We start from the raw sequence: 20,923 nt of genomic DNA, 5'->3' as shown, positions 1-20,923 counted from the left end.
GGGAGGAGCTGACTTTTCTTTTTCCTAGTGTCGGCGCCTCCTAGTGGCAAGAGTATATACCCATCAGTTTGGTGTCCCCCAATGAAGAGCGACCGAGAAATAAGTATTTGGTCACCTACAAACAAGCAAGATTTCTGGCTCTCACAGACCTGCGACTTCTTTAACAGTCTCCTCTGTCCTCCACTCGTTATCTGTATTAATGGCACCTGTTTGAACTTGTTATCAGTATAAAAACACCTGTCCACAACCTCAAACAGTCACACTCCAAACTCCACTGTGGCCAAGACCAAAGAGCTGTTGAAGGACACCAGAAACAAAATTGTAGACCTGTACCAGGCTGGGAAGACTGAATATGCAATAGGCAAGCAGCTTGGTGTGAAGAAATCAACTGTGGGAACAATTATTAGAAAATGGAAAACATACAAGACCACTGATAATCTTCCTCTATCTGGGGCTCCACGCAATATCTCACACTGTCGTGTCAAAATTATCACAAGAACGGTGAGCAGAAATCCTAGGACCACACGTGGGGACCTAGTGAATGACCTGCAGAGAGCTGGGACCAAAGTAACAAAGGCTACCATCAGTAACACAATACACCGCCAGGGACTCAAATCATGCAGTGCCAGACGTGTCCCCCGGCCTAAGCCAGTACATGTCTGGGCCGGTCTGAAGTTTGTTAGAGAGCATTTCGATGATCCAGAGGAGTATTGGGTGAATGTCATATGGTCAGTTGAAACAAAAGTAGAACTTTTTGGTAAAAACACAACTCGTCATGTTTGGAGGAGAAAGAATGCTGAGTTGCATCCAAAGAACACCATGCATACTGTGAAGCATGGGGGTGGAAACATCATGCGTTTAGGGTTGTTTATCTGCTAAGGGATCAGGACAACTGAACTGTGTAAAGGAAAGAATGAGTGGGCCATGTATCGTGAGGTTTTGAGTTAAAACCTCCTTCCATCTGCAAGGGCATTGAAGATGAAACGTGGCTGGGTCTTTCAGCATGACAATGATCCAAAATACACTGCCCGGGCCATGAAGGAGTGGCTTCCTAAGAAGCATTTCAAGGTCCTGGAGTGGCTTAGCCAGTCTCCAGATCTCAACCCCATAGAAAACCTTTGGAAGGAGTTGAAAGTCTGTGTTCCCCAGCGACAGCCCAAAAACATCACAGCTCTAGAGGAGAACTGCATGGAGGAATGAGCCAAAATACCAGCAACAGTGTGTGAGAACCTTGAGAAGACTTACAGAAGATGTTTGACCTCTGTCATTACCAACAAAGGGTATATATAACAAAGTATTGAGATGAACTTTTGTTATTGACCGAATAATTATTTTCCACCATAATTTGCAAATAAATTCTTTAAAAACCCAGACAATGGGATTTTATGGATTTTTATCATCATTATGTTTCTCATAGTTGAGGTATACCTATGATGAAAATTACAGGCTTCTCATCTTTTTAAGTGGGAGAACTTGCACAATTGGTGGCTGACTAAATACTTTTTTCCCCACTGTACAGTGCAACAAAATGTTAACTTTGGTGCATGTCAGACAAAATTCCAACCAGATTAGAACATGCCAAACAAACGGCTGAGAACAATCTGTTTTAGTACTCTGTCCCCCCAATGTGTGCACTGACGAGCGTCATGCCCCCTCCCATAGGCAAGAATGGAGGAGGCGTGACATGACTTCATGAGGACCCAGCAAATTCTGAACGCCGCAGGGGGCAGCAGAGTACCCATTTAATGGAACAATGATCAAAAAGTCCCAATGAAACAAAAATGGTACAGATAAAAACTACATATCATGGCATGAAAAATTACCCTCATACAGCCTTGTATATGGAAAAATATAATAGTTATAGGGGTCAGAAGAGGACAGTTTTAAGCATACTCGTTTTGATTTTGACCAAAATACAGTATATAAATTTTATGTAAATTAGTAAATTAAAACAGAACCTATATAAATTCGGAATCAATGTAATCATATGGACCTACAGAATAAAGATAACTAGCATTTTTACCAAAATTTGGTGGGTCAATACGATTACAATGATACCCATAACTACATACTTTACTATTATTGTACAGCTTTTTAAAAAAAAATCCAACTTTTTTTCAAAAAACTAAATCGCCCTATTTTGACCACCTATACATTTTGCCATTTTCTGTACACGGGGTTGTATGGGAGTTTATTTTTTGCGCCGTGATCTGTATTTTTTTTTTTGGTATCACTTTTGCGTATATGTGACTTATTTGTTCAAATTTTATTTTTATATTTATTTGCAATGTGATGTGACTAAAAGACAGCAAATTTGGACTTTTTTGTTAATTACGTTTACGTCATTCACTATACGGGATCATTTACATTATATTTTTATAATTTGGACATTTACGCACGCAGTGATACCAAATATGTTAATATTTTTTTTCGCTTTTATGAGTGAAATGGGGAGTTTTTAATTTTTCTTGGGAGAGGGGCTTTTTCACATATATTTTTTTAAACTTTTTTTTTTACATTTATTTAACACTTTTTATGTCCCCATAAGGGACTAACTATAGCAATCATCAGGTTTCTAATACTGTACAGTGCTATGCAATGACGATCTTCTCTGGTCTGCTCGATGTCAGACATGAGAAGAAGACCCTGGGAGAGCGTTGGTGGCATGTGAGGAGACCTCCATCCACCATTTTGGCATATCTGATCCCCACGGCCGTGCTGCAGGCGATCAGATCAGCCATTTCAAGTGCCGCATATGATGTGATCTGTATTGACCATGGCATCTGAAGGGATAATGGTGGACATCAGCGTGATCACTGATGTCTACCATTACTGGCGGGTCCCTGGCTGCTGATAGCAGCTAGGAACTGCCATGCATGATGTGAGATCCGGTCATGTACAGGCCATAAATGTACGTCCTGGTGCGCTAAGTTCCAGTGGATCAGGACGTACATTTACATCCAATGTCCTTAAGGGGTTAAAAGCCAACTATATGATGCTGGTAAGAGATATTTCTACCTATAATTTTAGCTCTCAGAATAATGGAATAATGGTCTCAGAAGATGGTCATCTGATTATACAAATGTAGCCCAAATAAACATGCGGCACATTCTAATTGTTGCTTCTGGATATTTCATTCCCTATGATGGAGTATGAACAGCTGGCAATCAGCAGTGAGGTAGTGGAGAGGAGGTATAATAATAGGCCTTTGCCTCTCAATTCACTAAAATTACTAATAGTTCTTCAGCACTTTACACAGTACACCATGTTCTTCCAGGTAAGTAGAAAATAACACGCACCTGCTTTCTCATACGTGCCACTAAAATACTGCAGCCTTACCGATATTAATAATACTGCAAGTAAAGAGTCGGCTCTGCAATAACATAAATCCTTGCTAATTCTTTGGGAAATATAATTATATTTAGATAATCACGTTGGAATAATTAGCTGTATTACACCTATAAGAGCTCATACACAACCACAATACATTCATACAACCTTCTAGTACAGAATATCTAATAGGGTATTTTTCTATTATCGATTTTAGAGTGTACTTTACAGTTCATTAAAAAACACAATACAAAGTCCTGTGTCAACGAGTCCTAACACTCATTTTGATATAAAATATTAAGGTAAGATTTTTTTTAACTGAATTATTAGATTAAAAAAACTACATTAAAATTATTTAATTAACAAAAAGATCATGTCAGCTCTTCTGACAAGTCTGTTTCATTGTAATCTTATTGACCCACAGAATTTTGGTAAAAATGCTAGTTATCTTTATTCAGTAGGTCCACATGATTACATTGATTCCCAATTTATACACGGTCTGTTTTAATTTACTAATAATTTACATCAAATGTATATTTTATGGTAAAAGTAAAAAACATGAGTATGCTTAAAACTGTTCTCTTCTGACCCCTATAACTATTACAATGGTATTCGCCATATGAATTCCAAAGTATCTTTCCTTAGAACTCTGTGTTGTTCCGTTCCTCTGTTATTCCTACAAGAAATGTATTAATTATTTTACATATAGGTGTAACCTAGGGGTTCATCCCTATGCGGTCTGTAACTGTCTGACCAGTTTTGAACATGGCAGACTGTGTCAGGACATACGCTTTTGACAAGCTAAATTCTATAACGTCCAGTTGTGACTTATGATTTATAGGTTATGATTTAGCAATTTCTAGGAGAAATAAGAAGGAATGGCATCATGCATGGGAATTACATGGGGGTTACAATGGACCCCCTTAAAAACAAGCATTTAAGTACCTCATAATGTAAGGTATATGAACCTAACTGCATAAAAAAAATTACTAGGGTAAGAAATAGCACCACTCTTGCCCATGGGTTTGAATGGCACTAAACTGTAATACCATGTCAAGGTCAAATTGTTTTGGGGTGGGGAAGATTCATTTTTATAAGTATGGACAACCCTTTTAAGAGGAAACTGAGAAAGAGCACATTTTTTCTGTACTCAAATTGAGACATTTGCTAAATACAGACACATTTTTTATATTTTATACATTGTGAGGAATATTGTTCCCATTCCCCATCAAACATGGATCTCATTATACAAAGTGTTAAATGAGCACTGTCAGATTCAAAAACTTTTTATATGCTGTACATCTTGGCAAAACATTAACCTTTATAAAATACTTCATAAGAAAATGTTATTTCCTTTTTATAGAAATCATGGCTTATAAAATCATGGCTTTGTCCAAGCTGAAGCACAGGCATGGACAAAGTCCAGTAAGTGAGGGTGGGCTAGCACTCCTCTGTCTGATAGGACAGAAGAGAGCACAGAGGAGTCCTATCAGACAGGAGAGAGCACAGAGGAGTGCTATCAGACAGGAGAGAGCACATAGGAGTACTATCAGACAGGGGAGAGCAAAGAGGAGTCCTATCAGACTGGAGAGAGCACAGAGGTATCCTATCAGACAGGAGAGAGCACAGAGGAGTGCTATCAGACAGGAGAGAGCACATAGGAGTACTATCAGACAGGGGAGAGCAAAGGGGAGTCCTATCAGACTGGAGAGAGCACAGAGGTATCCTATCAGACAGGAGAGAGCACAGAGGAGTGCTATCAGACAGGAGAGAGCACATAGGAGTACTATCAGACTGGAGAGAGCACAGAGGAGTATTATCAGACAGGAGAGGGCACAGAGGAGTCCTATCAGACAGGAGAGAGCACAGAGGAGTGCTATCAGACAGGAGAGAACACAGAGGATTACTATCAGACAGGAGAGAGCACAAAGGAGTACTATCAGACTGGAGAGAGCACAGAGGAGTATTATCAGACAGGAGAGGGCACAGAGGAGTCCTATCAGACAGGAGAGAGCACAGAGGAGTACTATCATACAAGAGAGAACACAGAGGAGTGCTATCAGACAGGAGAGAGCACAGAGCAGTGCTATCAGACAGGAGAGAGCACAGAGGAGTACTATCAGACAGTAAAGTGCACAGAGAAGTGCTATTAGACAGGAGAGTGCACAGAAGAGAGAGCACAGAGGAGTCCTTTCAGACAGGAGAGAGCACAGAGGAGTCCTATCAGACAGGAGAAAGCACAGAGAAGTACTATCAGACAGGGGAGAGTACAGAGGAGTCCTTTCAGACAGGAGAGAGCACAGAGCAGTGCTATCAGACAGGAGAGAGCACAGAGGAGTACTATCAGACAGTAAAGTGCACAGAGAAGTGCTATTAGACAGGAGAGTGCACAGAAGAGAGAGCACAGAGGAGTCCTTTCAGACAGGAGAGAGCACAGAGGAGTCCTATCAGACAGGAGAAAGCACAGAGAAGTACTATCAGACAGGAGAGAGCACAGAAGAGTACTATCAGACTGGAGAGAGCACAGAAGAGTACTATCAGACATGAGAGAGCACAGAGGAGTCCTATAAGACAGGATAGAGCATAGAGGAGTGCTATCAGACAGGAGAGAGCACAGAGGAGTCTTAACAGACAGGAGAGAGCACAGAGGAGTCTTAACAGACAGGAGAGAGCACAGAGGAGTGCTATCAGACAGGAGAGAGCACAGAGGAGTACTATCAGACAGGAGAGAACACAGAGTAGTACTATCAGACAAGAGAGAGCACAGAGAAGTACTATCAGACAGGAGAGAGCACAAAGGAGTCCTATAAGACAGGAGAGAGCACAGAGGAGTGCTATCAGACAGGAGAGAGCACAGAGGAGTACTATCAAACAGGAGAGAGCACAGAGGAGTACTATCAGACAGGAGAGAGCACAGAGGAGTGCTATCAGACAGGGGAGAGCACAGAGGAGTGCTAGCCCACCCTCACTTACTGGACTTTGTCCATGCCTGTGCTTCAGCTTGGACAAAGCCATGGTTTAATAAGCCATGATTTCTATAAAAAGGAAATAAAATTTTCTTATGAAGTATATTAGAAAGGTTAATATTTTGCCATGATGCACAACATATAAAAAGTTTTTGTTTCTGACAGTGCCCATTTAAATGCAACATTTTCAAAAAAAATGTAAATACTTACCAGACCTGATGTAATGCAAGCTAAGTACTTCTAGAGGATAACAGAGAGAAGGGTATGCGGTTGCCATGCTGTTGCATAGCTCCTTTAGTTTCAACTCTTCACGTGGCAGCTAAGGATAGTAAATATACTACATAAAAGTAAGACGTGTATAGGAACAAGACATTCTGTGTATCATGTTTTCTATAATTAGTGAAAGGGATTCTACCACCCCTTTTGGGTACATTAAACTGCCAGTATGGATGTATAGGGCCAGTTAGTGGAAAAATAATTCTACCTTCATTATTATCCAGATTTTCTGCAGCATTGTCCTGTAAATTGGTTTTTAATCAGTATGTAAATTAGCCTTTCAGGTGCACTGTGGGAGTGCCTGTATGTGCTGGAGCACTGCTATGCTTGTCAGGACCACTCATCTCTGCTGCTGTAGCCATGCCTGAACTGAAAGACAGAGCTGGCCCTGTGCTGTTACGTCAAGCAAAATAATTTACATTGCCCTTGCCTAATATCACAGCACAGGGACAGCTCGGTCTTATAGTTCAGACATGCATAGCAGTGCTCCAGCACAGTCACACCCACAGTAAACCTAAAAGGATCATTTGCTAATTAATTTAAAAACCTGACAATGCTGCATAATAAAGGTAGATTTCTTCTTCATTGACGTGCCCTATTCACCCATACTAGCAGTTTAATGTACCCTAAAGTGGTAGAAGCCTCAATTTAAATTGCCATGATACTGACCCTAGAATATGGATGAAAGGGAAGTTGCATTGTAAACCCTAAGGGACTAAAAAAAAGATATTCCATGTACTGCACAGACAAATACACTGACGCTATATATGTAAAACTATATTCACTGGTCCTAAACAGAGGATTGATATAGGGACCACAGTTCAGGTACAATATGAGTTTTAAATAAAATACCAATCTGTATCAAACGGCACTATGGAATGTAGATGTTGCTGACACTGCAACTTCAGTGCGAAAAGGTGGAACCCTACTTACCACCAATAATTAGTTAAATCAAAACATTTATATTACAACACGCACTAGCGCTATGTGGGACTTGTGAAATGTGAGTATTATTTCCCATATATTCCTTGTCAACTTGCACATACCATATAAAAGGGACATACAATCAATGTTTATTAATGTACACATTTTTCTGAAAACCAAATAATAGTAAGAAAATGTAAGTCCTAATTAAAAGGACTTTTTTTTTTTTTTTACCTTGGATACGCAAAGAATGTACTGCTCACAAAGTGCCTTATGTTCCTCTGCTGGGATCTCCTCTAGACAGGAGAGAGCATTTTCAAATGCATTTAATAGCTGTAATGGAAATGAGAGTGTTTCTTCATATCAAAACCAACAGGAAAAGAAGATAACATATTTCTGCAAGTAACTTTTACTACCCCATGTATGTAGCTTTCAATAGTGAATATAGTGAAATATGAGCAAGAATACAAAGCATTCAGTAAATGAATGCCCAGTAATTTTTAGTATACAGAAGTTGAATTATAGGTAAGTGACAAAATTGTTAGTTCTTATTGTAATTGTTACACGTACACCTAAGTGTCTGATCGCGGGGGGTCTGACCGCTGGGAGGGATAAGTGCCTTATCGCAATGGGTCTGACTCTCCTCAGCGCTCTAGCTCTCCTTGCACATGGAGCAGGGGTCGGCACGTGCCCTTCATAGATATCTTGAGTATCACTAAGCTCTCCCATAGAGATGAATGGAACACACGTGCCAACCCCCGCTCCATGCGCGAGGAGAGCCGTACAGGAGATTGCAAAGGGTCCCAGCATTCCTACGTGGGACTTCTCATTCAATTTTTTATTAAAAAGTACCTATAGAGTCCACTGGCATCATGTTGTAACAAGAAAAATTCTGCGCTCCGGGGGGATATTATAAATGCACTGGGGGGCTAGATATATAGGCTATGCGTCTGCCTCCCCTGCAGCGCTATATATCTTGCCCCCACAGCGCTTTCAATATACATATGGCCCCCACTCCAGGCTGTGTAAGCGCTATTTGACCATGAAGGAGAGTGATGGGGTGCTGCGCCAGATGGCCTGGCCTCCACAGTCACCAGACCTGAACCCAATGAAGGCAAAAGGGCCAACAAGTGCTAAGCATCTCTGGGAACTCCTTCAAGACTGTTGGAAGACCATTTCAGGTGACTACCTCTTGAAGCTCATCAAGAGAATGAGTGTGTAAAGCAGTAATCAAAGCAAAAGGTGGCTACTTTGAAGAACCTAGAATATGACATATTTTCAGTTGTTTCACACTTTTTTGTTATGTATATAATTCCACATGTGTTAATTCATAGTGTTGATGCCTTCAGTGTGAATCTACAATTTTCATAGTCATCATAATTAAGAAAACTCTTTGAATGAGAAGGTGTGTCCAAACTTTTGGTCTGTACTGTACCTCCATTAGTTTCAACTAATGTTTTGACACAGGTAAATGGTTCCACCGTGCACCATATATAACAACTTTAAACTGATATACCTGGGCAAAGATGTTACTTCACGGCGAGCATATGACACCAAATATGTACATATTCTTAAGAAATTTACTCACGACCACCACGTTCAGGTCTTCTCCACATTCCCAGATAGGTAAGGAAAGTGCTAAGGTCAGAAGCATATTTAACCACGCTAGTGCTCTTCACCTGTGAGCATGATTAAGGGGGTGGTTCTCTGCAACACAGGCTGGAGCTGAGGTGTTTGTCATCTTACCTATCTGGGAATGTGGATCATCATACCCCAATAACAGAAGTACTGCATTGCTAAGAATATGAAATCATGCAACTAAAGAAAGAAAAATATGAGAAGACCTGAACGCGGTGGAAGGGAGTACATTTCTTAAGAATATGTACATATTTGGTGTCATGCTCACTGTGAAGTAACATTCTTGCCCAGGTATATCAGTTTAAAGACACCTCTGTCCACGTCAGGAACTGTCCAAAGTAGAAGCAAATCCCTACAGCAAACCTCTTCTGCTCTGGACAGTTCCTGATATGGACAGAGGTGTCAGCAGAGAGCACTGTGGTCAGACAGAAAAGAACAACTCAACTTCCTCTGTAGTATACAGCAGCTGATAAGTACTGGAAGGGTTAAGATTTTTTTTTTAACAGAATTAATTTACAAATCTGTATAACTTTCTGCCAATAGTTGATTTGAAAAAGTTTTCCATCGGAGCTCCCCTTTAAGCATCAGCATCAATTTACCAGTTGTTGGGTATTATTGTCTTGGAGTTCAATTTCCCCTCCTAGTAGCTGAGTCATCTTTTTCCAGAGTTGGTAGAGTTCATCCTTTTTGATGTCTTCATCTTCCTTCATCTTGATCAACTGTTGCCATGTATTTGCAGCCTGACAGAAAGATACATTGCAACACTGATGTCAAAGACTACACTGGGTCAAAGGCTTCAATTAAGATGTCTTGTTGCCGACTCTGTTTGTGCAAGGAGACGCATGGTACCTTTCATATATCTGTCTGTGCGTTCATAACATAGAAACATTTTTCGATTATCTGATGACAAGAGGCATTCCCAAGCCCCCAAAGCAATGGGGACTGGAAAACCTTCTCACTCCCTCCTCCCATTCTTAGATGATTGACAGTCAGATGGAACCCGAGCCCTGTTTTCAAGTCTTCTTCTTGCTTTGTGCCTAAAAAGGTGTGTGATATTTTGAAACAGGAATCATCTTTAATTGACTGTCAAGTAGAGATAGGGACGGGAGAAGGAGGGAGGAGGCATTCCAGCCCCAGCACTTTAGAAAGTTGGGAATGCCTTTGACTCCTAGCACCAGAAAGTAAATATATGATGGGAACCATGTCTCTCCTTTCTCCAAAGAAATGTCGAACAGTTTGGAACATGAATTGCAGCTGACAGTCTTGCAATTATTTTTTTTATTCATCCTTCTCTACAGATTGTTCCCTAAATATCCTAAATATACCACTACATTTTATATAGTCTTATACTACTCATTGGTCAATAACCAACTGGCAAAAATTGTTACAACAATCTGCAATGAACCATTGTCCGGGGTGATTTTACAAGTGGCAGATTTGTTGCAGAAATTTGTACTATTAATTTGAACTTTCCCTCTTAGGCTAGGTTCAGACTATGGAATTTCCGCCCGCAATTCTGCTTTGAAATTGCAGGCGGAAATTCTGCTTGCTAAAATGTATAGTGTAGTGAATGGTTCTCTGTTCATAAATTCACACTTCGGAATTTGTGAACGGAAAATATGCTTGGGAATTTCTGCTTGAAGAAAGACGTTGCTCTTTCTTCAGGCGGAAATCCGCACGGAACACATTGCAGTCTATTGGAGACTGCAGTGTCCGTGCGGTCCTAGCGCCGACTGATTCAGTCAGCGCTGGCCGCACTCGGAATTCAGGGCGGAAATTTTCTGCCTGGAGATTCCGTAGTCTGAACCTAGCCTTAGGATAAGGGAGGAGATCTTCAGCTACAGAAATTTTCTGCAACAAACTCACCCTAAATCTTTCAATCATCTGATTTGTCAACAAGACAATAAATAATTATAATATTAATTCTGACTATTTGCTCACCTGTAAATATTTCTTCTCCAGCTCATACAGCTCTACCAACTTTTTACAAACTTCACACCACTTCAGCTTGTCAGAACTGGAATAACAAGAAACTGTTTCAATATGAATACAAAATGGGCTGTGACTTTCCAAGCATGCTGGGAGTTGTAGTTTTGTAACAGCTGTAGACACACTGTTGGAAAACACTGGATTAGGGAAGACACTTTGTGATCAGCTTAGGCTGCTTTCACACTATAAAATTCATCCGTTTTAAAGATCCTTTTGATGTTCCGTTATGAAAACCCTGAAAATCGGCCATTAAACGTCTGTTAGAAAATCCCATACGTCCGTTAGAAAATACGATTATAGGCTATGGGATTTTTACATTATCCGTTTTACTCCGTTACAGTGTCCGTGATTTTGTGACGGAAGATAGTAACTGGAGAAATAATGCATGCACTATTTCTCCCGTTCATTCTCCCATCACAAAATAACGTCTATAACGGACTATAATGGATTAAAACGGATAATGTAAAAATCCCATAGCCTATAATGGGATTTTCTAACGGACATATGGGATTTTCTAACAGACGTTTAATGGCCGATTTTCAGGGTTTCCATAACGGAACATCAAACGGATGAATTTTATAGTGTGAAAGCAGCTTTATTGCTCAGGGACCCTTACAGGTGGGGATTGCTCAATTTTGAAAACCCCTTTAAAGGGGTACTCCGCTGCCCTGCTTCCAGAGCTTAGCTCCCCAGCGTCCGGAAGTTTATTGTTCCAAACGCTGTGTGCGGGCGTCCTTGTTCAGGGCCGCCCCTCGTGCGTTCGGAACAATAAACTTCCGGACGCTGGGGAGAGGCGCTCCGGAAGCAGGGCAGCGGAATACCCCTTTAAAGGGGTTCTCCAGTGCTTAGACATCTTGGATAGGGGATAAGATGCCTGATCGCGGGAGTCCCGCCGCTGGGGACCCCTGTGATCTGGCATGCGGCACCCCGTTTGTAATGAGTCCCTGGAGTGTGTTCGCTCCGGGTCTGATTACTGTCGATCACGGGGCCGGCGGCGTGTGACGTCACGCCTCCGCCCCAGTGTGACCTCACGCTCCGCCCCTCAATGCAAGTCTATGGAAGGGGGTGTGACAGCTATCACGCCCCCTCCCGTAGGCTTGCATTGAGGGGCGGAGCGTGATGTCACAGGGGGCGGAAGCGTGACATCACAGGGGGGCGGAGGCGTGACGTCACATGCCGTCGGCCCTGTGGTCGCTGGTAATCAGGCCCAGACCAAACACGCTCCGGGGACTGATTACAAATGGGGTGCCGCGTGCAAGATCCCGGGGGTCCCCAGCAGCAGGACTCCCGCAATCAGGCATCTTATCCACTATCCCTTGGATAGGGGATAAGATGTCTAAGCACCGAAGAACCCCTTTAATGGCAGTGGAGTAATAAAGTCTATATACAAGCAGTCTATCTAGTATCCACACAATATACAGAAATTTGCTACTCTGTCATGAATGATAGATCACCTTCAGCCTATACAGCACAAACAGCACATACATTTATACATATGTGTGTGTAATATATATGGTTAAAATGTGGTTCAACAGAATCATTTAAAAAAAAAAAAACACATAATAAAACTGGCCTGGACAAAAATGATGTTCCCTTGAACTCAATATTTTGTTGCACAACCTTTTGAGGCAGTGACTGCAATCCAGCGATTTCTGTAACGCTCAATGAGACTTCTGCACTTGTCTCCAGGTATCTTGGCCCACTCCTCATAAGATACTGCTTCAGCTCAGTCTCAGGTGTGAAGTGTTTTAGCTCCTTTCATAGATGTTCAATAGGATTCACATCAAGGCTCATAAAAGGTCACTTCAGAATGATCCAATGTTTAGCTGTTGGTGTTTCTTGGGTTTTTAGCTGTGTGTTTGGGTATTTTTAGCTGTGTTTTTTGGGTCATTATCCTGTTGGAGGACCCATGTCCTGCGACTGAGACCAAGCTTCCTGACATTGGGCAGCACATTTCGCTCCAGAATGCTTTGATGGTTTTGATAATTCATTGTACCATGTACAGATTCAAGACACCCTGTGCCAGATGCAGCAAAGCAGCCCAAAAACATAACCATGCTTCACAGTAGGTACAATTCTTTTCTTTGTAGGCTTCATTTCTGCATCTGCGAACATAGAGCTGATGTGATCTGCCAAAAAGCTCCAGTTTTGTCTCATTTGTCTAAAGGACATTCTCCAGGAAGATTTATGGCTTGTCAATATGCATTTTGGCAAATTCCAGGCTCCCTTTTTTATGTCCTCCTCGACTGTCTTCCATTAGGTCCACCATGGCTTAAACAGCAACGGATAGTGAAATTTGACACCAATGTACCTTCACATTGGAGTTTACCTCTGATGTCTTTGGAAGTTGTTAAGGGCTCTATGGTAACAATTCGTATTATCTGTCTTTTTGATTAACAATACATTTTTCTCTAGAGGCCATGTCCAAGGAGATTGACTACAGTCCTATGGACCTTAAAGAGGTACCCCGGAGTAAAACTTTTTTTTTAAATCAACTGGTGCCATAAAGTTAAACAGATCTGTAAATTACTTCTATAAAAAAAATCTTAATCCTTCCAGTACTTATTAGCTGCTGAATACTACAGAGGAAATTATTTTCTTTTTGGAACACAGAGCTCCCTGCTGACATCACGAGCACAGTGCTCTCTGCTGACATCATTAGCACAGTGCTCCCTGCTGACATCTCTGTCCATTTTAGGAACTGTCCAGAGCAGCATATGTTTGCTATGGGGATTTTCCCCTACTCTGTGCAGTTCTTAAAATGGACAGAGATGTCAGCAGAGTGCTCTGTGTTCCAAAAAGAAAAGAATTTCCTCTGTAGTATTCAGCAGCTAATAAGTACTAGAAGGATTAAAATATTTTTTAGAGAAGTAATTTACAAAGCTGTTTAACTTTCTGGCACCAGTTGATTAAAAAAAAAAAAAAAAGTTTTTCACCGGAGTACCCCTTTAAACTTCTAAATAATAATCATAACTGTAGTCACTGGAACATCAAATTGCTTGGAGATGGTCTTATAGCCTTTACCTTTAACATGCTTGTGTATAAATTATCTTTCTAACCTCCTGAGACAACTCTCTCCTTGGCTTTCTGTGGTCCATGTTCAATGTGGTGCACACCATGAACCCAAACAGCGCAGTGACTACTTTTCACTCTTCAAATAGGCGACTGATAACAAGTTTGGAGACAGCTATGATGCTAATTCCAGGACACACCTTAGTTTAACATTACATTATTGTAAAATGATCCTTTATATCAGTACCATCATATTTGTCCAGGATAGTTTCATTTTTTCTTTTCCAAAATTATTTTGTTAAACCACAATTTAAAAGCAAAGGGAGAGATTTATCAAAACCTGTCCAGAGGAAAAGCTGCTGAGTTGCCCATAGCAACCAATCAGATTTCTTTCATTTTAGAAAAGGCCTCTAAAAAAATGAAAGAAATAATCTGATTGGTTGCTATGAGCAACTGAGCAACATTTCCTCTGGACAGGATTTGATAAATCTCCCCCATTGTCTGATTTATTATTTATTGGTTAGTTTTCAGTAGCTTGTTATTTATTATAATTCTCCTTTCAAGTTATTTTAGGGAGAACTGTGGGTTTTTCCTGTCTTTAAAGGGGTACCAACAATGTAACTGCACAGAACCCATCAAAAAAGAATCCATCTCAATATTGTCAGACAGTGTCCTATAATCACACAGTGCTGTCCGTATGCTTACTTACTTACATTAAATGTATTTTTATACTAAAAGAAGTAGAAATAAGTGTATATAATCTTCACCTCATACTGAGCAAGAAAGTACAGAAAATAAGGCAAGAGCTTTTAAAATCATTACATAGAAAGATTATAGTTAAAAATAACTTGCTACATACTAATGGATGACAAAATCTATTAAGGTCCTAAAGGTCGATTTATAAAAGCCAAATGTATGTCATCACCATTAAATGGGTATTCCAGGAATAAAAAAAACAGGCCTTTTTTCTTTCAAAGACCTCTCCATGATTGTCTCCAGGTTGGGTGTGGTTCTGCAGCTCGGTTCCTTGAAGTAAATGGAGCCAAGTTGTAATACCCCACCCAAAGTGGAGATAAGGAGGGCGCTGTCTTTGAAAGAAAAAAGGCCTGTTTTTTTTTATTCCTTTAAGGTAAATAACCCTTTAAGGTAAATTAATCTTTATTACAGGGACAGCTATATCATGACAATTATGTACTAGTATGGTCATACATACTGTTTAAACTGCGGATGTTATGCTGTTTCAACTATGCTGTGCTGTGGGTCATTAGGGCAGTGGACATTGATTAACAACACACCTTCATTATCCCCCTCCACTGTGCAGATTTTGTATCACATAATTTTTTATTAACATGCGGTGCATTGGCGGTGTTACTTTACCCCTAAGGAGCACTGATCCACGTGCCCGTGGCTGTAATAGCGCCTCCTCATGAATATTCGGATCGGTGTTCCTAGGGGTAAAGTAACATCCCCAGTGCTGACAAAGACAATAAATTCTCCTAACCTGTGATCAGTTTCCATTTAATTATATTGGTTTACACAGTGTAAAATCTGCAGCACCAAATCACAGTAGTGCACATAAGGTTGGAAAAAAAGCAAAACACACACACACACATATATATATATATATATCTCCACAGGATAGGGAATAAGTAGCTTATCATGGGGGGGGGGGGGGGGGGGGGGTCGACGAACCGCTGGGACCAGCAATCTCAGCACAGGACTCGGCTCTCAGTGAGAAGTGCATGCTGCAGACGGCATGCGCTCCATTCATTTCTATGGGAGTGCAGTAAAGACCCGAGTACAACATGAAGCATGACATAGGGGATAAGTTAACTATTGCTGGAGTTCTCCTTAAACTGTTCCAGCACCTATAGTGGTACTATGTAATAGGATACACACAGATTGCTATAGAGGCATACTGTACCTCTTTAATATAATTGTATAACCCATTGGAATTATTTTTATAATACAAAAATGTTTATAATACATATACCTTTTGACAATGTGAGCACTGAAAACTGTTAATGAAAGCCTATACATATTATAAGCCATTCAAAGCATACAGTCCCTCTCCTGACCTAAACCCAGTTCCAAATTATTATTCAAATTATATTTTTCTCATTTACCTAAATAATTGATGTAAATAACAGTCAGCATAGTTCTCATGTTATCAACTATTAAGAGTACAATTCAAATTTTATTGAACAAACCTCCTAATGATAACAGTATTTTTTTTTTAAACATAAAAAAAACTTACAATGCACTGTTCCAAATCATTACGCACAGTGGCCCTCATTTACTAACAGTATTCTGACTCTTTTTGTCGGGTTGTACACCTAAATTCTGTGTGAATTCTGAATGTGCGACAGAAAAAAACCAAACAGAATCAGAAACACTCAGAGTGAAAAAAAAAACTACAAAACGGGTGTGATTTTCAGGAAAAGAGGCTTGTTCCCTACATTTCATCCAAAATCACTCGTGTTTTCTGAAAATCCCTACACTTTAATGCATTTATAAAGTTTCTGAAAGCGGAGTAAATTAGTAAATAACATAGGCAAAAAAAGATCGGAACAGCAAAAAACGCAACAAAACCTACACTCCACTCTTAACGAGTAAAACTAGTAAACTAGTAAATCAGGGCCAGTAATTTTCAAAACAATAGGTTGTAAAGAACTGAAAATTGTCATTTGTTGTGTTTGCAGCATATTTACTGAAATCAAAAGCTATTCTTCCAAACAAACATTTAACAACATTTTAACTTTTAATAGGTCACATTTAGGGATCGACCGATTATCGGTTTGGCCGATATTATCGGCCGATATTCACGATTTTGGACATTATCGGTATCGGCAATTACCTTGCCAATATGCCGATTATGCCCCGCCCCCCCTCGCCTCCCCGGCCAGAGACCACCGCCGCTGCCCCATTGCCTCCCCCATCCCCGGTTTTATAATTACCTGTTCCCGAGGCCCGGGGTCCGCGCTACTTCTGGCTCCTGCGACGTCCTGCGCGCTGCGAAGCGCAATGACGAGTGACGTACTCGACGCGACGTCACCATCAGTGCACACAGTGACAGCTCAGGACGCCGCCGGTGCCAGAAGTAGCACGGAGCCCGGGAACAGGTAATTATAAAACCGGGGATGGGGAGGCAATGGGGCAGCAGTGGCGGTGGTTGGACTAGGGAGGACCCCAGGACAGGCAGGGGAAGAGAAGCCGCGGCGGTGGCATTCTCTGGCCCCGCAAAAGCCGCTGCAGTTCAATGATTCAAAGTGCCCGCTTTAAATCATTGATCTGCAGCGGTTTCTGTGGGACTGGGAGGGGGTGGGGGGGGGGAAATAGCCGATAACTTATACCGGAATATCGGTATAAGTTATCGGCTATCGGCCTGAAAGGTCACAGATTATCGGCCCTAAAAAAAATAAAAAATAAATTGATATTGGTCGATCCCTAGTCACATTACATTTTAACATAGGACCCCTTATTTGATAGCAGCTTCACAAGTCTTGCATCCATTGAACTTGTTAGTTTTTGGACAGTTTCTGCTTGAATTTGTTTGCAAGATGTCAGAATAGCCTCCCAGAGCTGCTGTGTAGATGTAAACTGCCTCCCACCCTCATAGATCTTTTGCTTAAAGCGGTACTACCGTGGAAAACTTTTTTTTTTTTTTTTTTTTTTAAATCAACTGGTGCCAGAAAGTTAAACAGATTTGTAAATCACTTCTATTAAAAAATCTTAATCCTTCCAGTACTTTTTAAGGGCTGTATACTAAAGAGAAATCCAAAAAAGAAATGCATTTCCTCTGATGTCACGACCACAGTGCTCTCTGCTGACCTCTGCTGTCCATTTTAGGAACTGTCCAGAGCAGAATATGTTTGCTATGGGGATTTTCTCCTCCACTGGAAAGTTTCTGAAATGGAAGTGATTTACAAATCTGTTTAACTTTCTGGCATCAGTTGATTTAAAAAAAAAAAAAAAAGTTTTCCACAGGAGTACCCCTTTAAGGATGCTCCAAAGGTTCTCAATAGCACTGAGGTCAGGGGAGGATGGAGGCCACACTATGACTTTCTCTCCTTTTATCTTCATAGCAGCCATTGATGCAGAGGTATTCTTTGCAGCATGAGAGGGTGCATTGTAATGTATGAAGATTATTTTATTACGAAAAGAGTAGTTCTTCCTTCTGTACCAGGGAAGAAAGTGTGTACCTGTATGGGGAGAAAAAAAGAGACCAGAGAGGGCGCCTCGTGTGATACCGTTGGGTGGTTGAGGGAAAAGGAAGGGAAGTAGGTGCGGGGCTTGCAGGCCCCTTAGGTAGTAACTGCTCACCTTAGAGCAAGTATTAAACTTGCATATCAACCCAATGCACGGGTTACAAAATAGCCGGAACCACTGCTGAGCCTGAGGTAACAGGTGAGGTAAAAACCGTCTCCTGGAGAGAGTAGGTGATCATAAAAGACCTTGCAAATGGCGCTGCTGGTTCTGTGGAGATGTAGGAATAAACCAAAATCCAAGGTGGAATATTGTGAAAGCTTGTGGATTTTATTGCAAATGAATAAAACCAATAAAAGCAATAAAAGAGCGATACAAGTTAAGATTACGCGTTTCGGGGGAGCCACCCCCTTCTGCAGATCAGTAACAGTATACTGATCTGAAGAAGGGGGTGGCTCCCCCGAAACGCGTAATCTTAACTTGTATCGCTCTTTTATTGCTTTTATTGGTTTTATTCATTTGCAATAAAATCCACAAGCTTTTACAATATTCCACCTTGGATTTTGGTTTATTCCTACATCTCCACAGAACCAGCAGCGCCATTTGCGATGTCTTTTTTGCTCTTTTATGATCACCTAGGCAAGAAAGTGGTCAGTCAGAAACTCCACATACTTTGTAGAGGTCATTTTTACACCTTCAGGGACCCTAAAGGGGCCGACCAGCTCTCTTACCATGATTCCAGCCAAAAACATGACTCCACCACCACCTTGCTGACGTTGCAGCCTTGTTGGAACAGGGTGGCCGTCCACCAACCATCCAATACTCCATCCATCTGAACCATCCAGGGTTGCACGGCACTCATCAGTGAATAGGACTGTTGGAAAATTAGACTTCAAGTATTCTGCTTGTAAGCATTGGTTAGTGGTGGCCGAATAGGTTTATGCACAGTTGGAGGACTCTATACCTTAATGTCCGTGGGACTCCAGAGGCACCAGCAGCTTCAAATATCTGTTTGCTGCTATGTAATGGTATTTTAGAAGCAGCTCTCTTGATCAGATGCATAGATCTGGCCGAAATCTTCTTCAATGTGCCTTTATCTGCACAAACCCGTCTGTGCTCTGAATCAGGTAAAAATCTCTTATGATGATCATTAGATGATCACGCTTAAGTTTTTGTAAAATATCTAATGTTTTTATACCTCGTCCAAGGCATTGAACTATTTCACTCATTTTGGCAGCAGAGAGATCCTTTTTACTCCCCATATTGCTTGGAAATGGTGCTCTTCTTAATAATGTGGAACACCTACCTTTAGGAGTTTTTCCTTAAATTGGGCTCACCTGGCAATATAATTATCACAGGTGTCAGAGATTGTTTTCAGTGATCAAAAGAGCCCTGAGACACAATGCCATCCATGAGTTAACCCCTTAAGGACACATGACGTTCTCATATGTCTCCATTTCCGAGTCCTTAAGGACACATGACGTATGAGAACGTCATGTGTTTTACCGGCCCCCCGCAACCATCTGGAGCGGAGCCGGTCCCCGATGCCTGCTGAAATCGTTCAGCAGGCATCGGGGCATATCGCCCAGGGGGGTCATTATGACCCCCCATGTCGGCGATGGCCGCAGATCGCTGGACAATTCAGTCCAGCGATCTGCGGCGGATTCCAGGTCAATCGGGTCTCCAGTGACCCGGTGACCCGGAATTATTGGCTGATCGGGGCCGTCAGAGACGGCCCCGAACAGCCAGAGGCAGCAGGGGTGAGGTGGCACTGGTGCCACCTCGCGATCGCCCTGATTCGTCGGCCGGATTACCGGCCGACCAATCAGGGCGCCTGCTGCGGGTGTCACTCCCGCAACCCGCTCCGCCCCTCTTCCGGAGCACGTGAGCGGGTGCGGGACGTGCACCCCGGGTGCTGGGGACCCCGATCCCCGGCGCCCCTGTTGGGATCGGGGCCCCAGGAGCAGCGGCGGCGGCGGAGACGACGAGGGACTGACCTGGTGCAGCGAGGATCGTTGGAGGTGAGTGACAGCCTCCTGCTGTTGCTTAGCAACAGCTCCCAGCATGCAAAAAGGGCATGCTGGGAGCTGTAGTTATGCAACAGCAGGAGGCAGACCACCACAACTCCCAGCATTCCCTTATGGGCATGCTGGGACTTGTAGTTTTGCAACAGCTGGAGGCACATTCTTTCTATGGAAAAGTGCACCTTCAGCTGTTGTGTAACTACAACTCCCAGCTTGCACAATCAGCTAAAGTGCATGCTGGGAGTTGTAGTGGTGCATCTGGTGGTTGCATAACTACAACTCCCAGCATGCCCGTTGGCTGTCGGTGACTGCTGAGAGTTGTAGTTTTGCAACAGCTGAAGGCACACTGAGTTAAGTAGCAAACCAGTGTGTCTCCAGCTGTTGCATAACTACAATCCCCAGCATCCCCAGCCAAAGTAGTATGCCTCCAGCTGTTGCATAACTACAACACCCAGCATGCCCTTCCGCTGTCCGTACATGCTGAGGGTTGTAGCTTTTGCAACAGCTGGATGTTCCCCCCCCCCCCCCCCAATGTGAATGTACAGGGTACACTCACAT

The 20,923-nt window shown here is 42.0% G+C and overlaps 1 protein-coding gene across 5 annotated transcripts in view; it reads right to left on the bottom strand.

Moving 5' to 3' along the window:
* The window catches only part of SKIC3 (SKI3 subunit of superkiller complex), a 187,803-nt gene that overhangs the window by 132,735 nt on the left and 34,145 nt on the right, over window positions 1–20,923 (bottom strand). For all 5 annotated transcript variants that reach the window (XM_056537805.1, XM_056537815.1, XM_056537796.1 and 2 more), the window contains 4 exons: window positions 11,076–11,151; window positions 9,734–9,874; window positions 7,731–7,829; window positions 6,507–6,615 (listed from right to left, as the gene is read on the bottom strand). In XM_056537805.1, the coding sequence (XP_056393780.1) occupies window positions 6,507–6,615; window positions 7,731–7,829; window positions 9,734–9,874; window positions 11,076–11,151 (425 nt within the window). The remainder of the gene's footprint in view (window positions 1–6,506; window positions 6,616–7,730; window positions 7,830–9,733; window positions 9,875–11,075; window positions 11,152–20,923) is intronic.

This window comes from Hyla sarda, chromosome 1, assembly GCF_029499605.1.
Source record: "Hyla sarda isolate aHylSar1 chromosome 1, aHylSar1.hap1, whole genome shotgun sequence".
NCBI classification, from domain to species: domain Eukaryota; kingdom Metazoa; phylum Chordata; class Amphibia; order Anura; family Hylidae; genus Hyla; species Hyla sarda.
Note: the sequence above shows the minus strand (reverse complement) of the source record. Positions and strands in the feature narration are given on the sequence as shown.